At 38.0% G+C, this 24234-nt stretch overlaps 1 protein-coding gene across 1 annotated transcript; it reads left to right on the top strand.

The window, feature by feature from the left end:
• The first annotated feature begins 17894 nt into the window (after window positions 1–17894).
• Window positions 17895–24005, top strand: IL9 (interleukin 9). Its single transcript, XM_036751814.1, is given in 5 exon segments — window positions 17895–18140; window positions 18252–18287; window positions 18372–18404; window positions 20722–20853; window positions 23898–24005. Coding segments are annotated over 5 exon segments (555 nt in total).
• The last annotated feature ends 229 nt before the right edge of the window (window positions 24006–24234 follow it).

Genomic DNA, 24234 nt, shown 5'->3' with positions numbered 1-24234 from the left:
GCTTTGGCTGCCACTCATCGATATGGGTAGGACTCTAGAGTCCATCATCAATAATCCATGAATCACAGAAGCTTGGGAATAGTGAAGAAGACCAGGAGTTTTAATATGGATGGATGGCATCCTGCAATCTAATTGTCTTCCCAGGTCTGATGTCACAGACAAAGAGATGCCAATTAGTGAAAGTTCATGGAAAATGGAAGTGATTAGCATGGAAAATTCCAAGAATAGAATATCATAGAAAAGGAAGGGGAGAGAGGGGGATGGAGCCAAGATGGCAGCTGGAAAGCAGGGACTAGAGTGAGCTCCCCACCGAGTCCCTCCAAAAACCTATAAAAAATGGCTCTGAACCAATTCTAGAACTGCAGAACCCACAAAACAGCAGAGGGAAGCAGGGCTCCAGCCGAGGACAGCCTGGATGGTCTCTGGGTGAGGTCTATCACACACGGAGCTGGGAGCGGAGCAGAGCAGAACCCAGCATGGGCGGCACGGACCAACCAGACCAGGAGCCAGGCGAAGCGGGCCCTAGCGCCCTGAATCAGTGAGCTGTGGCAGTTACCAGACTTCTTAACCCACAAACACCAAAGACAACAGAGAAGGTTTGTGGGAAAAGCTGTGGGAGTGGAAGGAGTTCACAGTTCGGCCCCTGCCCCCGGGGCAGCGGAGGTGGGGCAGCTACAGAAATACAGCTGCAGTTGCTTCCGGCCCCAGGCCTGCCTGGTTGAAGGAATTAAGTGGCGGATCAGAGCAGGAGTGAATAGCCTGCTGAAGATCTAAGTCCAGTCCGGGTTGAGGGTTCTTGGGGAAGGAGGAGTGCTGGTGTGGCAGAGCTGGCGCATCCCCCCAGACATGGAACATAGTTCCCTAAACTCTACAAGCAGTCATACCCCACTGAAAAACTCAAGGGTCAAGTTAGTTGGCTGGGAATATGGCCAGGCAACTAAAACGCACCCAGATTCAGTCTCAGACTTTAGATTCTTCCTTTGGTGACAAAGAAGACCAAAACATACAGCCTAAAGAAGACAACAAAGTCATAGAGCCTACAACAAAAGCCTCCAAGAAAAACATGAACTGGTCCCAGGCTATGGAAGAGCTCAAAAAGGATTTGGAAAAGCAAGTTAGAGAAGTAGAGGAAAAATTGGGAAGAGAAATGAGAAGGATGCAAGAAAACCATGAAAAACAAGTCAATGACTTGCTAAAGGAAACCCAAAAAAATACTGAAAAAAATATTGAAGCAAACAACATTTTAAAAAAATAGACTAACTCAAATGGCAAAAGTGCTCCAAAAAGCCAATGAAGAGAAGAATGCCTTGAAAGGCAGAATTAGCCAAATGGAAAAGGAGGTCCAAAAGACCACTGAAGAAAATACTACCTTAAAAATTAGATTGGAGCAAGTGGAAGCTAGTGACTTGATGAGAAATCAAGATATTATAAAACAGAACCAAAGGAATGAAAAAATGGAAGACAATGTGAAATATCTCCTTGGAAAAACCACTGACCTGGAAAATAGATCCAGGAGAGAGAATTTAAAAATTATTGGACTACCTGAAAGCCATGGTCAAAAAATGAGCCTAGATATCATCTTTCAAGAAATTATCAAGGAGAACTGCCCTGATATTCTAGAGCCACAGGGCAAAATAGAAATTGAAAGAATCCATCGATCGCTTCCTCAAATAGATCCCCCCAAAAAAATCTCCTAGGAATATTGTCACCAAATTCCAGAGCTCCCAGGTCAAGGAGAAAATACTGCAAGCAGCCAGAAAGAAACAATTTGAGTATTGTGGAAACACAATCAGAATAACCCAAGATCTGGTAGCTTCTACTTTAAGAGATCGAAGGGCTTGGAATACGATATTCTGGAGGTTAATGGAGCTAGGATTAAAACCAAGAATCACCTACCCAGCAAAACTGAGTATCATGCTCCAAAGCAAAATATGGATTTTCAATAAAATAGAGGACTTTCAAACTTTCTCAATGAAAAGATCAGAGCTGAATAGAATATTTGACTTTCAAACACAAGAATCAAGAGAAGCATGAAAAAGGTAATCAAGAAAAAGAACAAGAAAAAGAAATTGCAAGGGACTTACTAAAGTTGAACTGTTTTGTTTACATTCCTACATGGAAAGATGACGTGTATGATTCATGAGACCTCAGTAGTAGGGTAGCTGAAGGGAATATGCATATATATATATATATATGTTTATGTATATATATATATATATAATATATATAAGTGAATGTGTATGTATGTATATATGTATGTATATATATATATATATATATTTAGAGAGAGAGAGAGAGAGAGAAGCGGGCACAGGGTGAGTTGAAGATGAAGGGAAGATATCTAAAAGAAATAAAATCAAATTAATGGATTAGAGAGGAATATATTGAGAGAGGGAGATAAGGAGAGATAGAATGGGGATTATCTCGCATAAAGGTGGCAAGAGGAAGCAGTTCTGTGGGAGGAGGGGAGAGGGCAGGTGAGAGGGGAACGAGTGAATCTTGCTCTCATCAGATTTGGCCTGAGGAGGGATTACCATACATACTCAATTGGGTATCTTACCCCACAGGAAAAAAAGAGGGAAGAAGATAGAAAAAAGGGGGAATGATGGAGGGGAAAGCAGATGGGGGTGGAGGTAACAAAAAAAAAAACACTTTCGAAAGGGGACAGGGTCCAGGGAGAAAATACAATAAAGGGGGATGGGTTGGGAAGGAGCAAAATATAGTCTTTCACAACATGAGTATTGTGGAAGGGTTATACGTAATGATACACATGTGGCCTATGTTGAATTGCTTGACTTCTTAGGGAGGGTGGGTGAGGAGGGAAGAGGGGAGAGAATTTGGAACTCAAAGTTTTAAAAACAGATGTTCAAAAACAAAAAAAATAGTTTTTGCATGCAAGTGGAAAATAAGATACACAGGCAATGGGGTGTAGAAATTTATCTTGCCCTACAAGAAAGGAAGGGAAAAGGGGATGGGAGGGGAGTGGGGTGACAGAAGGAAAGGCTGACTGGGGAACAGGGCAACCAGAATATACGCCATCTTGGAGTGGGGGGGAGGGTAGAAATGGGAGAAAATTTGTAATTCAAACTCTTGTGAAAATCAATGCTGAAAACTAAATATATTAAATAAATTAAAAAAAAGAAAAGGAAGGGGAATGAGACTTATCGATAGACTTGTAAGTAAAGGAGAGATAGAGAACAGAATGAGGTGTAAAATGAATGATATTGATTACATTAAGTTAAAAAGGGTTTGTACAAATAAACAAGTGTAGCCAAGTTCAGAAGGATCAATGAGTTTTATTATTATCTCTATGCAGACGAGTCATAGATTTATATATTCAATCTCAACTTTTCATGTGAGCTCCAGTTTCACATCATCAAATGTTTATTAAACATTTCAAACTTAATATGTATAGCCAAAATTTAACTCATTATCTTTCTCAAAATACCACTATTCAAACTTTTCTATTTTGATTGGAAGTAGTAGTAATCTTCTAGACTCCCAGGTTCATAACCTTGGCATTACACTCAGTTCCCTACTCTCTGTCATCCCACATATCCAATCAACTGTCAAACTGGCAATTTCTACCTCTACCACATCTGTTGCACCCTGATTTTCCCTCCTTTTTCTCAGTGTCCATCAACGAGACAACCTTTCTCATTACCAAAGCCAACTCTTCTACCTATGACCTTGATCCTATCACTGGTTTTTTTCCAGCTGATTTCAACCTTGAGCATCCCTCTGCTCTCTTGAATCTTCAGCCTCTTCCTACTTACTGTATCCTTCCTTATCTTCAAACATACCCATACCTTCTCCATTGTTAAAACTGTCACTATATCCTACCAACCCCTCTGTATGTCATCCTATATATCTTCTCACTTGCTCAGCACACAACCCAGAGTTGTCTATGCTTCTCTTCTCGCTTCTTAACCTTTTGCAATTAGTTTCCAATATCATTACTCGATTGAAATTTTATTCTCCTATAATTTTGAAATTGAAATCCCAATCCAGATTGGTTGAAGGAGTCTCCTCATCCAGTCCTTATCCTTATCCCTGTACTTTGATACTCAGTGACTTTCAAGCAAAGATTGGTATAGGGGATTCTGGGGAAGGTTTGGGGGGGGACATACCAGAAGGTATAATTCAGAAGTAAGGAATGAGAGAACCATGTAGACTACATGGAAGCCTTATATCTCTCTGTCATGAATTATCTCTTTAAGAAAAGAATTGGGAGGCATTGGACCTAACAAACATTAAGTCTGATGATCTTTTCTTAGTCCACATTCTTCTTCAATAAATCAATTAATCAATAAACATTTGTTAAACACATACTATGTGTCAGTCATTGTGCTAAGCACTGGGGATACAAAAAGAGGCAATCAAGGCAAATATAATCTATGACAATATGACAATATAAAAACATATATACATATATATATATAAACACAAAGAAAACTATACAAATAGGAAATAAAGATGGGAGGCACTAGAATTAAGAAGTTTCCAATGTGATCACTTAGTTGAAATTTGATTCTCCTGTAACTTTGAAACTAGAAATCTCTTAACTTCCAAGTCCAGTGATCTTTTCTTAGTCCACATTCTTCTTCAATCAATTACTCAATAAATATTTATTAAACACTTACTATGTGCCAGGCATCGTGCTAAGCACTGGGGATACAAAAAGAAGCAAACAAGGAGCTTACAATCTATAACAATATGACAGTATAAAAACATATATACATATGTATATATGTATATATACTCACACACACAAAGCAAGCTATACAAATAGGAAATGAAGATAGAAGGCACTAGAATTAAGAAGAGATAAACAAAGCTTCCAGTAAAAGCTGGAATTTTGGTTGCGACTTAAAGGAAGTCAGGGAAATCAGCAGGAAAAGTGGAGGATACAATGCATTTTAGGTATGGGGGACAGCCAGAGAAAATGCCCAGAGCTGAAAGATGGAGTGTTGTGTTGTTTTTTGTGGAATAGCCAGGAGAACAATGTTACTAGATTGACACTGGGGACTAAGTTATAAAAAGACTAAAATGTTAGGGGGCAGTTAGATTATGAAGGGCTTTGAATGCTAAACAGAGTATTTTGTATTTGATCCTGGGGACAAAAGGGAGTGTGTGGGGGTGTAACATGCTCAGACCTGCATTTTAGTTAAAATCACTTTATAGCTGAATGGAGGATGGATTGGAGTGGGAGAGAGATCTAGGGTAAGATCTGACACAAAGAGGCCCACCAGTAGACTATTATAACAGTTCAAGCTCAAGATAAGATCTGAACTAGAAAGGTGGCAGTGTCAAAGCCGAGAAGGGGGGATATTTGAGAGAAGTTGTAAAGGCAAAATTGATGGGCCCTGGCAAGAGCTTAGATATGTAGGGTGAGAGATATTAAGGAGCCTGAGGCTGAATCCTAGGTTGTGAGCCCAAGCAATTGGAAGGATGATGTTGCCCTCTACAGTAACAGATAAGGTAGGGGCAAAGCATTTAGGGGGAAAGATAATGAGTTCCATTTTGGACATATTGAATTTAAGATGTCTACTGGACATCCAGTTTGAGATCTCTGAAAAGCATTACAGATGCAAGATTGGAGGTCAGTAGAGAATTTGGAGCAGGATAGATAGATTTGAGAATCACAAGAATAGAAATGTTAATTAAATCTATGAGAGTAGATGAGATTACCAAGTGAAGTAATATGAGGGGAAAAAAAGAGAGCCAAGGACAAAACCTTGAAGGGCACCTATGGTTAAAGGGCATGGTCTAGAAGCAGATTCAGCAAAGAAGGCAAGATAAGTATTCAGATAGGTAGGATGAGAACCAGAAGAGAGTGCCGTCCTAAAAAGAAAGAGAAAAGAGGATATTTTCTTGACCTATTTCATGCATATGATACTATTTACCACTCTTTCCTCCTGCATACTTTCTCCTTTTTCAGCTTCTCTGACACAACTTTCTCTCTTGTTCTTTCAACTACCAGTGTACTCCTCAATCCCCTCAGCTGCTTTATCATCTCTATCATACCTTCTACTGGTGGGTACTGCTCAAGGTTCTGTCTTGGGCCTGATTCTCTTCTCTTTTTACACTCTCCCCGTAAGTGATCTCATCAGCTCCCGTGAGTTGAATTATCTGTGCGCAGACAACACATAGATCGATATGCTCAGCCTCAATTTCACATCTGAGCTCTAGTCCCACATCATCAAATGTTTGTTAAACATTTCAAACAAGATATCCTAGTGACATCTCAAACTTAATATGTATATTCAAAATTTCATTATCTTTCTTCAAAATACCATTATTCAAACTTTTCTATTTTGATTGGAAGTAGTAGCATTCTTTTAGACTCCAAGGTTGATAATCTTAGCGTTATACTCAGTTCCTTACTCTCACATCTCACATAACCGATCAATTGTCAAGCTTGCAGTTTCTACGTGCACAGCATCTATTGTATCCCCTCCCTTCTCATTATTATATGACCATCTGTTCAGGCCCCTATTGCTTTGGTCTCCCTGACTCATTTTCCCCAATTCCAGTCCATCTGCTACACAACCACGAATCCTAAATCACAGGTGTGAACCTATCACTACCCTCCTCAGTAAACTCCAATGGCCTCCTACTCCACTAGTGAAAAACAATAAAGACTCTAGCTTTTGGAGTCACACAGTTAAGAAGGGTCTGAGGCTAGATTTGAACTCAGGAAGATGAGTTTTTCTGACTACAGGCCCAGCAATTTATCCACTGCTACACTTAGCTGCCTGTTGTCTAGACTACGGCATGTAATGCAATACACAGTTCATTGAATTCAACAGTACATATGTCTGAGAGAGGAACTGCAACTGAGTTGAATAAGAGGGAGAGAATGGTTTAGACAAGATTTGGGAAAGTGCCAGGTACTTTTGAGTTGCTCCCGGGTGAAAAAAAAACCTTAAAAAACCCTTTTCTCAGTGATGCTACATGGCGGTATGTCTAGAGAATCAAAGATGTTTGGGCTATCCAAAGGACAACTGAGAGTCTCATGGTGGATACAAGTAATCTAGAACATATTTCCAATGATGATGTAGATTCAAGTAGTGGTACAAGATTGAGAGGACATATAATGGGAAGGGGTAGTTATGTACTAAGAGTGAAGTGTAATTGGTGGCTAGCTCACATATGGCATTCACGTTGGCAAAATTAAAAAAAGGACCTAAATAAAAGAAGGTCTCTACCAACCATGAGAAAAAAGTTTCCATATACACCAGAATGTTTATAGCAGCACATTTTGTAAAATAAAGAATTAGAAACAAAATTGATATCCGTTGATTGGAAAATTGCCAAATAAAATGTAGTACATGAAAGTAATGGAATATTATTGTGCTACAAAAAATTATAAATTTGATAAATACAAAGAAACATGGAAAGATTTACATAAACTGATCCAGAGTTAAATGAGCAGAGCCAAGAAAACAATATATGCAATGATTACAACAATGAAAATAGAAAGGATAATCAAAAACAATCAAAACAAAATGTCTCAAAATTAGAAAAAAACAAGCATGGCTCCAAAGAAGAGATCTGAGAAGACACCTCTATCCTACCCCTTCTGAAGAGGTGCAGAGCCATGTGTGTGGTATGTGACACATATTTTCAGTTTTTTGAGATGTATGGATCAGTTTTGCTGATTTTTTCTCTTCTTTTTCTTTTAAAAATATTATTTGTTATATGGAATAGCTTTCTCAGAGGATGAGGGGAAGTTATTCTCAGGAAAAATTTTGGTGATTAAAATTAAACACAAAACATATTGATGTAAATCTATTTTAGAAGTAAAAAAGAAGACTTCCACCTCGTTGAATATACCACAGGGAATAACACAGACAAGAATGACACAGGTTGAGAAGGAATAGACTGGTTGTGATCTGCACTGATGCATTTTTGAGTTGACAGATCCATAACCTTTACTTAATTATAAACTTGATTATAAACATGGAGAGGACAGGGTCTGGAACTTCTTTATCTTTATCCCTCCAACAACGACCAACACAATAATTTGCACATTGTAGGATTTCTTTCTTGTCCTGTCTTTCTAACCCCAGGCCTTAGTATGGTGCCTTTTATGTCTCAGATACCTAAATGTAGACATTTAAACTGATTTGGATAAAAGCCCTGTACCACCATGGACTCTGAAGGTGAGCTTTTACCTAATTTTGCCCTGAACCATGCCTCGACCTCACTTCTAGGCCACAACTCCAAACTATGTCATATTATGGAAACATAATGTTACCAATCTCTTGTTTCTCCACCAAAATGTAAGTTGCTTAAGGAAAGGGACTGTTTTGTTTGTTGCTATTTTTGTCCCTAGTATTTAGAATGGTGTTATTTATTAAGCACACAATAAGTGCTAACCAAATTCTCTATTGATCTACTGTCTCTATTCATCTACCTAGATCAGTGGTTTTTAATCTTGGTTCCATGAACTTTCTTTTATTTTTTTATTTATTTATTTATTTATTTATTTATTTTTTGTTGTTTTTTGGCAGGGCAATTGGGGTTAAGTGACTTGCCCAAGGTCACACAGCTAGTACATGTGTCAAGTGTCTGAGGCCGGATTTGAACTCAGGTCCTCCTGACTCCAGGGCCAGTGCTCTACTCACTGCGCCACCTAGCTGCCCCCCCATGAGCTTTCTTAAAAATTTGGTAACTATATTTCAAAGTAAGTCATTACCTGTGTAATCACGTGCATTTATTTTATACATTTAAACATTATTCTGAGAAGAAGTCCATGAGTTCACCAGGTACACACACACACAGACACACACACACACACACACACACACACACACACACACACACACACACAAACATTAAGCTATGTGCTTGAGCTATGTGCTTAATAAATGTTTGTTGAATTGTAGGATGGTGACCTGGCTAACCTAAGTCAGACATTAGGTAGGAAGTACAGACTTCCTGAGCCTAAAATAAGCCTTTAGCTGCATTAGCTGGGGTACATAGGCAGAAGTGACATTTTGAGCTGAGCAGACACCAGAACCTGAGATGTGAGAATAAACCTAGCTTTATGAGATATTGTGGGGATATTGTGTCCCTACACGCTTGTTGGAAAAGAAGTCTAGAAAGACTTTCTTGATGTAAGAGGCAATAATAAAGTTGCTTTACTTCAGAACTCATTTCCTGATTGTTCATATACCATTTAAAATTTAATGTAAAAGAGTGGGTTTTCCTTGGAACTTCATATTCTTTCGGTTATTTTCACTTCTTAGAACAATAATTTTATTTTATTCTCAAGGAAATAACTTTACTCAAATAAAACCATCAAGTTTCTTTATCTTTAGAAATGGATCAGAATTGTCTTTTGTCACTCATGGTTTGTAAAATGTCTCATCTCATTCAATGAGTTGGTTTTCATGTTAGATGCCAACTTCCTCAGGATGGTTAGACTTTGATAAGAGGTTTCCTTATAAATCCTTTTGGTATTTAAAACTAGTGAGTAATTTAGAAGCTTTGCAAATTTTTCTCTGGAGGGACTATTTTGCATATTTACATTACATTTTAAAATAAAATCCTAGAAGCTAAACCTCAAAAGTTTCTGTGGCTCAGTTTAGATAAGCATCTGCATTTCAAATGCTTTGCTGAACTTTGTATTCTTAGTTTTCTATAACTCAGTGGGTGGGGAAGGTAGTGAAAAATTTCATATACTTTAGTTTTAAAATTATTTACTTTCAGTAACTGAAAGAGTGTCTAAGCCTTAGAGGAGGGAAGACCTGTCTTCCAACCCTGTGACCTATGAAGTTACCTAATCTCTCTAAGACTAAATTTCAGAGGAGATATTCATCTGCATTAGTAGAAGGAGTTTCCTCATAGGAGTTCTCTATACCACTGAAACCACAATTCCAGTTAAAAACAAAACAAAACAGGCCAAAACCCAGAACTGAATGATGAGAACAAGCCAAAAAAACTAGCATGATGGTCATGCTATATAACCTTTCTTGTCCTCCTTCCCCAATAATTTTCTATTTCTTTTTTGGGCAATGCTAGATTAACAATTTATTGTATCTGTTGAGTAGCCCACTGTTCAATTTCAACAAATTCAATTAAAGGAATATTTTAAAGTTCTGATTATGTGTGAGGTACTATGCTGGATACTATCAAAGTGATCTTCCTAAAGCTCAGGTCTGACCATGCCACCCCATCTTTCCCTACTCAATAGGCCCCGGTGTCTCCCTACTACCCCCAGGATCAAATACAAAATACTGTGTAGCTTTCAAAGCCCTTCATACAATATACTCCCCTCCTACCTTTCCAGTTTGTTTATATCTTACTCCCTTCCATGTCCTCTGTGATCCAGTGACCCTCTTCTTACTATTCCTTGAATAAAACATTCTATCTCCCAATTCTAAGCATTTTCACTGGCTGTCCCCCATGTCTGCAATGTTCCCCCTTCTCATCTCCTGGCTTACAAGTCTCAGCTAAAAACCCACCTTCTGAAAGAAGTCTTTCCCAATTGTTAATTCTAGTGCTTTCCATCTGTGGATCATCTCTAAACTGTCTATATCTTGTTATTTTGTTTGTTGACAGACATTTGCATGTTGTCTCCACTATTAGACTGTGAGTTCCTTGAGGGCAGAGACTTTTACCTTTTATTGTGAGGTCCCATGTGTAGTGAGGGCTCTTTGTCTACATGTGACAAGGGACTGTCTTTGTGTGCTTTGAAGGGTGGCAGAATAAACATTTCCAGTCCCTTTTCCCCCAATTCTTCTCAAAGGGAGACTTTTATTCCTGCCAATAGGAGAAGCAGGAGGACAGGGGAAGAAATAACCACATTATTCTCCTAAAAGAAAGATGGTAGAAGGATAAAACTATGTCAATCTACTTCCTTAAATATGATTAGACTGGGGATGTGAGTTTCAGGTTCAAGCTAACTTCTGATCACTGTTTCAGTATGGAGATGGGAGTAGGGATAGGGAAGGAGTACTCCAAATATGTTCCTTCCCACTTCTTTCCCTTCCTTTCCTTTAGAGCTTCTCAAACACTGAGCTATCTCTGGCAATGTGTGTGTCAACCTCATCATCTGTGTGTACATCCCTGGAAAGTATACTGCCAAGGTAAGTGAATTTATCCATAGTATTCAAAATTTCTCCATTGGCTGTAACCAATGGTTCCATGAATACATGGTATGGTGCTGGCTGGTGAAGAACCTGTGTTTTCTTGGTGTTGATTGTTAGATGAAAATTAGCACAAGCAGCAGAGAACTGATCCACACTCTGTTGCATCTCAGCTTCAGAAGTTGCATTTGAGTGCATGACCATCTGCAAACAAAAACATGTGGGAGAGAAGAGGTATTAGGCTGCCTACCAAACTAACGGTCTACAGAGCAGTTGTACTGACCTCTTTGTTGTATGCCTGTGAAACCTGCACGGTATAACAGGCATACATCAGGAAACAGAATTACTTCCATTTGAATGGTCTTGGGAAGATTCTGAAGATCAGCTGGCAAGATTAGGTACCAGACACTGAGGTCCTTTCTCAAGCTGACCTTCCAAGCATTCAAATGCTACTGTACAGAGTACAGCTCCAATGGCCTGGCCACATTGTTCAAATGCCAAACATACATTTGCCTAAGAGACTCTTTTATGAAGAGCTCATGCAAGGCAAGTGCACATATGGAGGCCAGAAGAAGCTATGTAAGAACACTGTCAAGGTCTCTCTGAAGAACTTTGGAAATCGATTGCATGACATGATAGACCATCCAGCATGGCATGCCCACATCAAAGAAGGTGCTGTGCTCTATGAGCAAAGCAGAATTTCAGTAGCTGAAAAGAAACATGAAACGTGCACATTTAGAGACATCTCTGCTACATATGTTCATATGGAATATTTGTGCCCAACCTGTGGTAGAGTGTTCTGAACTCATGTTGGTCTGATCAGCCACAGCTGGGCAACCCCAACATAGGTGACCCCAACATAGTGATATTATTTTGGTCCTCTTTGAGAATGAAGGACAACAACAAATCCCTTCCCATTAAACACTGGTTCCAAAATAAACATAGCAATTAGCCAAGAAACCCTTTTATCCAATTCAATAGCAAAACAAATCAGAGAAAGTATACATATGAGAATATATATCAGAAAATATAAAGTGAAGAAGTTTTTGCCATTGGAAGTTAAGTAATTCAGCTCAACCAAGAGGGTTGAGATCTCACCCAAGGTGAAGTTCCCTAAAGTCTTTAGAGTAGCAAGTTGGTGATGGGGCATGAAGGCAACTACCAGTTCCTCAAATATCTTCTCAGAGTCTTTTCCTTCAGCAATCTGAAGTAGGGTTGGCCTCCTCCATCATTTGTCTTGGAAGTTGGAAGCCAGCAGCACCCTAAGTGACTCCATATTTGAAAAGACCAAAAGAATCCTGAAGAAGGCTAGAGATCTCCCATTCCTTCCAATTCTGTCCTGGCCCTCACCCAGGGCAGGGCCTTCATCTCTGTCAACAAGGAGAGAGTCTCATACAAATGGATTTGGGGATAGGAGTTATACTTTGTTAATATACTTTGTTTTATACTTGAGGGTACTCAGTGCTTAGTACAGTGACTGGTACATAACAGGTGCTTAATCTATATTTAATGACTGACTGGAGGTACAAAGACCAAAGTGAAATAGACCCTGTCTTCAGGAAGCTTGTAGTTTTCTGGGGGATACAACATGTATACAACTGAGATAATACAATGGAGTACAAAGTAATTTGGAGAGGAAGAAAATTCTAATAACTGGTGGATCCAAAAAGTCCAATTTATTCTTTCATGTCTGCTTTGTAATTCCTAATTCCATCGAGAAATATTGATATTTTTGTCCCCAGTGAAGATAAAAATAATTTTAAAACTAACTTGATTCTGACAGTATTTCATAATTCAGATTATGTATATGTGTGTCTATATATGTATACATACATATACATTCATATATGTGACATATGATCATGTTCTCAATTTAGGAAAGTTGCCATTAAGCTTCTTCTGTGGTTTCTATATCAGTTATTCAATAATTCAAGGCTTGGGATGAGTGAATAATCATTATTATGGGGAAAAGACTGTGATAAGCACTGAGGAATAAATAGAAAAGCAAGGCAGCATCTCTTTTCAAGAGGGGAAGAAGAGGTTTCAGATACAAGTGAAATGGAAAGGCTTTAGTATGTAGGTATGTAGACATAGCAAATCATTATCTTATTTTATTATGGAATAAAACTATATCCATTTCTGACATCGATCCATTTGATGGTGCCAAGAACTTTGGTGGTGAAGATTTTCAGGTCTTCAGGAGTTAACACAAAATTGTGAAGCTGAATCTCCTCCACAGGGGTTGCTTCCCTATAATAACCAAGAACATCTCTAATTATTCTAAATATGTACCTAAGTTCCCAAAACAAAATTCATTTTAATTCATTTTGAATAACATTTTAAAAAAAAAACAAAGTATGTCTCATATATATCCAATAAATTCTCCCTCTATTTCCATTCATGTGGAAGTGATTTTGGGTGCTTGAAGGCTAGGCCAATGAGGTGCCAGCTCTGGTTGGTACATTTGAACTGCAAGGGCTTTGAATGTGGTCCTACCAATGGGCTACATTGTAAGAGCTTTAAATGCTAACCAGAGGATTTTATATTTGATCCTAAAGGTGATAGGGAGCCACTAGAGTTGAGTGTGCGTGCGTGTATGTGTGTGTGTGTGTGTGTGTGTGTGTGTGTGTGTGTGTGTGTGTTATATACTCAGTCCTAATGACCTTGGCAGATGTATGGAAGATGGATTGGAGTAGGGAGACACTTGAGGCAGCAAGATCAATAAAAATGATGATTGCAATAGTCTAGGCATGAGGTGATGATGACCTGTATTATGGTGGTAGTTGTGTAAGTGGAGAGAAGGATATCAATCTATGTGTCTATTTAGACATAGATGTGGATATCTTGACAACAGATGTAATACACAGAAGTCAATGAGAATAGGGAAGTTGAGGATCTTACCAAGACTTGGGTGACTAGGTAAAGGGTGGTTCTCTTGACAGTAATAGGGGAATCTAGAAAAGGAAAGAGTATGGGGAGGAAAGATAATGAGTTCTCTTGTGGATATGTTGAGTTTAAGATTACTATGGGATATCCAGAATAAAGAACATAAATTTGTAACAAATCCAGTCAACAATTGTAAGACTTCCCTCAGTGCCATGCAGCAAAACATGAATAAGAGTGGACATGGCAAATGGTGGGTGTAATTTAGGGCTGAAATTTGTAAAATGAGGAGCAAAGATTTTTCTCATCTTTCTCCTCTTTATAGCCACAGCTACCACCTAGTAAGTTTGTTATGGTTGTTCAGTCATGTCCAGTTCTTCGAGATTCCTTGTGGGGGTTTTCTTGGCAAAGATACTGGGTTGATTTGCCATTTCTTTCTCCAGCTCATTTTACAGATGTGGAAACTGAGTCAAAGAAGGTTAAGTGATTTGCCCAGGGTCACACAGCCAATACATGTCTGAGTTCAGATTTGAACTCAGGTCTCCCTGACTCCAGGCACAGAACTCCATCTACTATACCCTCTAGCTGCCCCACAGTTTGGAATAGACCTATGCTATTACCATTTGGCTATTGTAACAGACAAGCCTTCTTGCTTCTTCTCTTTCCTTCCTTCAAGCCATACCATATATCTCCGCAAGAATACTGGTTTGTAACACTATAATTGGTTATAACACTCCTCTACTCAAAAATCTTCAGTTTCTGCCTATTTTTTCTAAAAATTAAAGTTTATATTTCTTAGATGGGCATTCAGGGCCCTCCACAATATGGTATCACCAAATTGTAGACAGTGGTGATTTTTTATGGGTAGTAATATAGAAAAAAAGTTGCTAACTTTTCCTGCCCTCCACCTCCTTTGTCACCCCAGTCTTGCTAACTGCAGCCTCTAGAGAAGTAATTTGCATAATCCATAATCATAGGGGTAAAAATTGGAAATGAATTTTCTCACTCTCAGTTAAATATGGAAAACAAGAAACACAATGGTAGCTCGCATAGAATTGAAGAAGTTAAGAAATAGATTTAAAATGTTCAAGGACTTTTTTTAGCAATCTGGTTGGTTTCCATCCCCAAAGGATGGAAGATAGCTATAAACTAGAGTCAAAGAGATTCTTTCCCCTGTGGGGGAAAATTATGCTTTTTATTTGAAAACCAGGGGAGAACAGCAACAGCTTGGTGTAGTCTCCAAGAAAGACCAGTAGATATCAGCATGACCCTGTCACCAGAGGATATCAGTATCTCTGCAGTGTCAGAACTCTGAGGTCCCTACGCTATGTGTAGTGTATAGATATAGGTAATATATGTGGCCAGAAAAGACACATGCCCTAGGCAACTCACACCTCTGACAGTCCAAAGCTGTCCGTGTTTTCTGGTAATTTTTTCATATTGCTTTCTACCATTCTCTGCTGGGTAACTCCACTCCTGTGGACTTCTTCCTATTCCTATGTAAATTACTACCTGGGACCTATAGTTCTTAAGAAGTCAAGGAGGAGCCCCCTTTTCTGTCCCGTGTTTCTGCTAGAAACAGAATCACTACCCTCTTGACACTAGCTGTTCAGCCCTACTTCATATTATTCCTCTTGACAATCTCTATATTCCAGCCAAAATGTCCCCCAAACATGACTGAGTCCTCATGACTCTATGCCTTGGTTCACTCTTCCCCGTAACTAGAATTCCCTAACTCTTCCTCTTTGCATGCCGAATTCTAATCCATTCTTTAAATCTTAACTCAAAACTTGCTTCCTCTAGGAAGACTTTTCTGATCCACAAGGTTGGTCAATGGCCTCATCCCTCAGAATTCACATAGTGCTTTGCCTTTGAACTCTCTAACTCACATAATATACTATATATATATATACACATATATTTATATTTAGTGGATCATATTTAGTATATATTTATCTATTCATGTTGATGGCAATTCTTCCATCCATCTCAACTCGATGCTATTACCTTCCACAAGGACTCTGCACACAGCTGATATACATTAAATATTTGTTGTATTTGCCTATTTTAAGCTATAGTATTTTATGACCTTATCATTTCTTCTTCATTTTTGCATTCCTTGGTGTCTAATGCAATTCATTATGTATAAAAGACAATTGACACATGATAAATTGAATTGAATAAGTACTTCTATGGTAATTTCTTATTGCACAAAGATGGTCAGCTCCTTATAAGCAAGAACTCACTGACTGATTACTATATTATGGAAACCCTGAGGAGAAAAGATTTAGTCGGTGTTTAAAGAAGGGTTAGGGGAAGAAGAGGAAGTACATTAGGCTTACATTTTTTCAGCTGGAAAAATACAATATATCTACAATTCATCACTGAATTAATCAATAAGCATTAATTGTGCACTAGGCATCATGTTGAGCATTAGAGATACAAAGAATGGCAAAAACACCAAAGTGGACAATACTTGTCCTCTAAGAGCTTGCTTTCACTCTGTAGACAGGATCTAACATGTACACAAGTAGGTAAGTTATTGAATTATTAAATGACTGAATTGTATAAAGTTGTCAAAAATTTAAAAAACTGAAGAGAGAAGTAATAACTTGAGGCAGGGAAATCAGGAGAGGCTTTCTATAGGAGATGGCTTCTGAGCTGGGTTTTGAAGATGTATTCCATGAGGTGGTGTTGAGGAGGGACTGCTTTCCAGAAATGAGGAATCACTTTTGCTAAGGTTCAGAGGTAGAACAGCAGGGAAGTGCGAGCACCTTGATCTGATTGGGATGAAGAGTATGAAAAGGTAAGTGATAAAAAATAAGACTAGAAAAGTCAGTGGTATTCTGATTGTGGGGGGCTCTAGATAGGCAGGCTAGAATTTTGTAGTCTGTCCTGGAGACAGATAATAGGGAGATATTCAAGGTATCATGACATGGGGAGAGCTATATTTGGGGGCAATCAATTTGAGCTGCTGTGCAGAAGATTGACTGGGAAGGTAAGAGAGGAGGAAAGGTTACATACTAGGGGGCTGTTGTAAGAGTCTAAGGAAGAGGTTATGGAGATCTAAACTAGGGAGAGGCTGTGAGGGAGGGAAAACTATCATGGTGGTAAGATTAACAATGATTGACAACTGATAGGATATGTGTGTTGAGGCAGAGAGAAGAATCACTTCAAGATTGTGGACTTGAATGAAAGGCCACAGAATGTTTTTGAACTCTCAGCAAAAGGATGGGATCATACCTGTGTCCATCCCAAGCCAATCGTTGGGTTTGGTTTTGAAATGTATTTAATGCTGTCTAAAGCTATAGCAACTCCATAAATACGGAATAGTCTGATGACGAGATTCAGAATGTAGGTGCAGTAACCCTGCTCTGCAGCTTTTCCCAGCTGCAAGTGGGCACTAAGCACTTTGGACAGGAGCAAAATATGGTCCAGTAATAAAAATTCCTTCTTAGATTTATGAATGAAATGTGCTGACTTCAATAGTAATACTTAAGATAAAATGCAAAAAGGAGAATTTACTTTATGATCTCACTCATTCTCGCCCCAACACCCCCATCCCTGTCCACAACCAGAAAAAAAATCTCATTATTAGAACCTAAGACTGAGTAACATTCTCAGTAAAATGTGAAATAATGTTAAAGGGGAAAATACATATATAGATTTTAGGGAAACACCAGCATTCTCACAATTAGAATCCTATCTAGAAAAAAAAGTTAGAAGTATAAGATCTTTAACTTTTCCTACTATATCTTATAACTTTTCAAATCATTTTTTCTGAGGACTGAAATTTCCTGGCACAAAATTGATTATGCTTTGTTAAGTGACTCAATTGGATTTTTTTCTTAAAAAAAGGTGATCTAAACTTACATAGAAAAAGTGGTGTCAATTTGATGTCAGGGGTTTTCCATGATTGAAAGGAAATTTATAGAAGACACAATTTAAAAGGAGAGCCTGCAGACTTAGTTACACATCGAAGAATCAAACATGTTCTTCCACGGGCTTTTCCTTTCCATCTTGCTTTTGTCAGTGAGTGGAACACCTGCTCAAGTCCAGAACCAACAGAGCTTACACAAAATCTCAAGTCAAAGTAGGAACCTCTGCTCAAGTACAGAACCAACCGAAGTTACCCAGAATCTCATTGACCGTTTGGAGGTATGTTCTGGAGGGTTGATGTTTTTTATGAATAATTTGAAACTAAAAAACACTCTGAATTCAACATGATTTTTTTTCTTGGTGTGTGTATGTCTGTCTTTACCAATTTAGAAAGAGACTGCTGCAACATGCGATTGCAATGCCAATGTAAGTGAATGGATCAGAATTTTTAAGACCTATTGAAATTTTCTGTCACCAAATATCACTTAACAGAATCTCATGTTTTTACAGGTGACCGATTGTTTATGCCTTCCTGTATCTTCTGTAAGTATCTCTTATCTTCCTATCTCTTTGTAAGAAAAGTAAAAGAAAAACACAATGTAGGCTATACTTTATTTTCAAATATTATTCATTTTTTGAATTGCATTCACCTAAAATCAATTTGACAATGTTAGCAAATAATTGTGATGGTGCTGCTGCTGATAATAGCTACATTTATATGTGATTTAATGTCTGCAAAGCAATTTCTAAAGATTATCTCATTGTTATGTTTCTTGTCAAAATTCAGAACTCATGAGATAAGTATAGTGAAAAAGCTTGGTACCAAAAGATCTGGTTTTAAATTCCACTTCTGCCCTGACTTAGGAAGCCATGGGAAAATCATTTAGCCACTTTGAGTCTCAATTTCTTCTTTTGTAAGGTCCAGGGTGGTTGCACTAGATGGTCTTCTAAGGTCTATGTCAAATATAAACCATATGATTCTGGATACAACATAAGAATGAAGCCTTCATTTGTAGCCAGCCTCATAAAATTTAAGAGATTAAAATATTGATTATGGTATTTTAAAGTAAACAGCTTCGTTCAAGAGTGGTAGCAGTATTTCCTATTCAGCTAAACTTTAAAGTATGAATGAAAAAACCAACAATCCAGTGCATAGGGAGTATTTTTTTTCTTTGCTACATTACTCACTTCCTCATGGTGTAATGGAAATAGATAATATTCTACCTCTTGCCTGGAGTCAGCTGCCAGGGACTCTAGATTTCTGCAAAACCATTTAAAATCTATTTCATCGCTATAATATTTCCCTAATATTTGGCATTGGAAATTGAGGAGAAAGTAAAGATTTTAATTTTGGCAATTTTAATCCTACTTTCAACTTCTGAGCGGGTTTATGATGTTTCCAATTGGTTATATCTTTCTATCTCTCTCACCTTCTTATTTGTGCCTTCATTTTCTCTTTTTTCTTGTCCCCTATCAAAAACTCATAGTGGATCATGGGAAGGGGAGTGGCATGGTTACAGCTAAAAACAGAGAGCATTCATTTTTTTTCTCCACTTCAAGTCCCAGGGGAATTGTCAGAGCATTTGGGGTATCTACCCTGGCCAGCCTTTGTACTTTCACAATGATCGTAAGATTCCTTCCCCAATAATTCTAAGAATGCTACTTTAAAAGTAAGGAGGGATAATGCATTTAGGATCAGAGGTTACACTAAAAGTCCTCCAGTCCTGTTCTCTCCTTTTATAGATGAAATAACTGAGCTCTTAAGAGGTGAAGTGACTTGCCTAAAGTCACAAATGGAGTCAGGAACTGGGGCAGTATTTGAATTCATGTCCTTCAGTGTCCTTTCTGATTAGATCATACTACTTTTTATTTACTTAGAAGAAACCATGATACAGATTTGGGGCAGCTAGTTGGTGCAGTAGATAGTGCACTGGGCTTAAAATCAGGAAGACTCATCTTTATGAGTTTAAATCTGGCCTCAGATACTTACTAGCTGTGTGACCGTGGGCAAGTCACTCAACCCTGTTTGCCTCATTTTCCTCATCTGTAAAACGAGCTGGAGAAAGAGATGACAAACCACTCCAATATCTTTGCCAAGAAAACCCCAAATGGAGTCACAAATAGTTGGACAGGACTAAACAACAACATAATGTATATTTATAACTTCTATCCCTGAATTTAATATTCATTGATTTTTAAAAATAATCAAACACTTAGGTTAAGGCACAGAGATTTCTTTCTTTATTAATACATTTCATATATAGTGAGGCTTTCTTTCTTTTTTCATACACTTCAAATGTAGTGAGGCAGCTTTATTTTGGTAGAAAGAACATTAGGTTGAGTTTCAGAAGACCTAGGTTTGAGTCCATACTACTTCTGTGGCAAGATGAACTCTAAAGCTTAGTTTCCTTAACTGTAAAAGGAAGGAATTATAGTAGATGATCTCTAAGATTCTGTTCAGCTCTAAATCCTATGCTCCCAAGAGCTGAAAAGTATAAGAATCCAATAAAGAGGAAGCTCAGACCCTGGTTGGCACCAGGAGGGCTTCTTCTCCCTGAAGTACAGTACTGAGATTTTTTTTTCTAATGAGTTATTCCTATGGGAAAATGACAATGGATCTAAATATTGAGAATAGCTTCCTGAATTGTTTAACTTTCTTAATGCAAGAATGGACATGCTCTATATCTCGATAAAATGTAGGAATTTGTTATATTAAAATTCTGGCTGAAGTCATGCTAAAATTTTGTCCCTTTGGATAAATAAGACCATATCATACATCATATATGATATCCTACCCTATCCTACCCTATCCTATCATATCATATCATATCATAAACTACAATGTAATGTAATATTTTAGGAGAACAACTGTAGCACCTCATGCTTTCAGAATGGGCTGACAAAGATGTCCCAGACACTGAAACCAGATTATAGTCGAACCATCTTTAAAGTGCAGAGATATGTCGGTCATCTGAAGACACTCAATTGCAAAGTAAGTTTCTTTTTTTCTTCATTTTATGAACTGTTGTTGGTGATTTTATCTGACTTTGAACACCAGACAAAATTTCCTGGTCATGATAATGAAGTTGGTTTTGGTGGCTTCCTATTGTCTAAGATCCAAGAATTCCAATATCCAAAAGGGACTCACATTTATATGCTACTTTAAGATTTGCAAAGCACTTTCTAAATGGCAATCCTGTGAGTTAGGTAGTTTTGGTAATATATACCTATTGCACAGAGGAGAAAACAGAAGATCTGAAAATGACTTGTGTAGGATCCCACAGCTAATAAGTTTCTGAGCAGGATTGGATGCTAGGACCCAAGTCCAGGGCTTAGATCCAAGTCTCATTACATAAATACTGCTAGTGTGCCTCCAAAAACGTCAGAACTCCAGGGCTTTTACCCTTGAAGTATGGTCTTCTTATCCCTTAACTTAGCACAATGCCCACCGTACAGTAAACATTTAATAAATGCTTGTTGACTGGCTAGAAGTAGCATCTGTTGTAAAAAACCAATTTAAATACTATCACAGCCTATGTGGCCAATTCCCTCCTATCTGCTATAGGAAAATGGACAAGTCCAATGCCACTATAATTGTAAGCTAAAGTTCAGACAGTCTGGGCCTCAAAACAAACAAACAAATCTTAAAGCTAAATTGTTCCCTAGGTGTGCACTGCTAATTAGTATTATCAATAATCAATACTAAGTCCAGGAACAGAAGTTATAAAAAAAGAGAAATAAACCAGCAGGCTTCTCAACTACAGGAAAATCAGAAGCAAGAGAAATTTTGATATAAAGCAGAGAATGCTAGGTTTCCAGAATTACTTGTAAAACTTATCTATAGTCGCTCACATGACTCCCAGTTCTGTGGCTTTTACAAGCATTTCCTACAAGAGAAGGGTCAGCAAATGCTGGTGGTACTGAGAGAGCAAGGAAATTATTCTATTGTGATCCAGAGAAGGCCAAAAGTCTAAAGCCTGCAAATCTTGAATGTAAATGCCAGCTTTCCCTAACTTTTAGAAGAAACAGTAAGAGAATTACCAAGAGTATTCTAAAGGTCTGCCTCAGGAGAAAGGTCTATCCTAGTGATCCCAATTTAGTTATATTATCAACAAATGGCTTTTGGAAGCCCCTTTCTTCTGACACACTTTTCATACCAATTAATAGATTCTCGCAATAGGAATCTCTATTGATATTACAATGCTTTAAAGCTTACGAGGTGCTTTACATTCATGATCCAGTTGGATCATTCCAACAACTATGTCAGCTAGGTACTACAAGCATATTCATCTCTGCTTTTCAGATGACAACCTGATGCTCAGAATCATAGATTTAGAGCTGAAATTCTGGTCCAACTTCTTCATTTTACAGATGAAAAAACTAAGGTCCAGAAATAATTCTATGATCCTGTGGCTAATACATGTCACAGACTAGTTATAAGCCCTATTCTTCCTCACTCAATTGAGTGTTGTACCATACTGTACCACATTATGTCTACTTAAGTGATTTTCTGGTCTTAAATTATATATGATTTATAAGCTGTCACTGCTTGACCTGACTGACTAGTGCTGAGGGGAAGGGAGAGGAGAAGACACAGCATCCTTGATCTAACTTCTAGGGTGGAAAGTAGTACAGCCATGGCAGTGATCTTTCTAGAAGAGTATAATGGGAAAGTAAGTACAGATTGATCAGAAAATACACTGTTTATTGCCTAAAGCTTTTTGTGTATGTGCACAGAAGATGCTGGAAGACTGGTCAGGATACTTCCTGGTCAGTTGATTTGGGACAGTGGAAAGTGGGCTGAATTTGGAGTCAGAGGACCTCAGATCAAATTCTGGTTCTCCTACTTACTACCTTTGTGATATACACGAGTCACTTAAGTTCTTTGGGCCACAGTTTCCTCATTTGTAAAACAATACAGGAAAATGCTAGAACCAACTCTAATTGGCTGGAGAGCTTACTGGTGGAGGACTGATGGTAAAATTATCAGTGTACACATTAATACCCCTGTAATCAGTGAAAGTTCCATATCAGGGCTTTATTCATTGGTTTGTTGATTATGTAGACTTAAGAAGGAGATGTTGAAAATGTTGGTAATGCCAATTAAACTTAAAGTTGTGTCCTGTGCTGTTTTTCCCCCATTGGAAACCAGTTGTTAAATATTTGCCAGCATATCCCTAACCAGGTGATAGCCAAGGTTCCTTCCAATTCTAACATTAACCCTTTCTAGTGCCAGATAGCATTGACATGCTTTCCCAGAGTTTTGCTTTGTTATCAAAATATGACTGGTGAGGCGGATAAAATAAGATCCTTAATGAATCTTAACTGGTGTTCTAAAGGTTACTTGATGCTTCTTTTGATAGAACAAGGAATTGAGATATTAAATGATTTGTCCTAGTTAGAATTAGCCCTGGACAAAATTATTGAGGTGTGTGGTTTGTGTTTTGTGCTCTTCCATCTCTCTTTATGATGCCCATTCTCTCCTCCTTAGTCCCAAGTCTGGATCCCATTCTAGGAGGTCCTTACTCTTAGAGAACCATCAATTCATCTCTGTTGAAATGTTAGCTTAGTGCCTTTACCTTTTATCAGGGGAATTTGTGTTTTGTTAGAATACTCAGAAAGATGACAACCATATAGGGAATGAATCTCCGATGGTAGAATTCATGGTAGATTTGGAGTCAAGAAGACGGGTTCAAATTCTACCTCTGACACTTTCTAGGCTAAGTGACCAAGGGCAGCTTGGTCTCTGAGATTAGTTTTCCCATTTATAAACTGGGGCTAATAATACCTGTAGCAACTACCTTACATGATTGTTATGAGGCTCAATGAAATATTGCATGGAAAGCACACTCGAAACTCTAAGGTTCTATGTGAATGTCAAATTATTGTTCATGTTGTTTTCACTGTCATTGTTATGAATACTACTATGAGATCAAATTTCCCCCAGTTCCTAAGCTAGTATGATTCTTACCAACCAGTATAAACTGGCCATAGTAGTTTCAGTCACTCTAAATTTGCTCCTTTTTCTTTCTACAGCCTTTTGCATGCTACCAGCCATGCAATGAAACCTTCACTGCCAACACAATGGAGTTTCTGAAGGCTCTCCAGGAAAACTTCCAGAAAGTACCTATTTCTGACGACTAATGAACAAGGAATTATTATTTATCATATTTATTATCTAAATAAGTCACCCTCCTATAATTATTATACCAAAATAATTAATACAAAAGTCCAAATGAGAATCTCAAGAAGTGTAAAGAAGTTTTGATAATTTGTTTGAAAGCTACTCTTTCTATTTCATAATAAAAAAAAACAAATAAAAAAGAATTTGCCTTTCTTTTAAAAAAACGAAACAAAACACTATTATTTATTT

Source organism: Trichosurus vulpecula, chromosome 3 (assembly GCF_011100635.1).
Source record: "Trichosurus vulpecula isolate mTriVul1 chromosome 3, mTriVul1.pri, whole genome shotgun sequence".
Classification (NCBI taxonomy): Eukaryota; Metazoa; Chordata; class Mammalia; order Diprotodontia; family Phalangeridae; genus Trichosurus; species Trichosurus vulpecula.
This window is presented reverse-complemented; position numbering and strand designations above follow the sequence as displayed.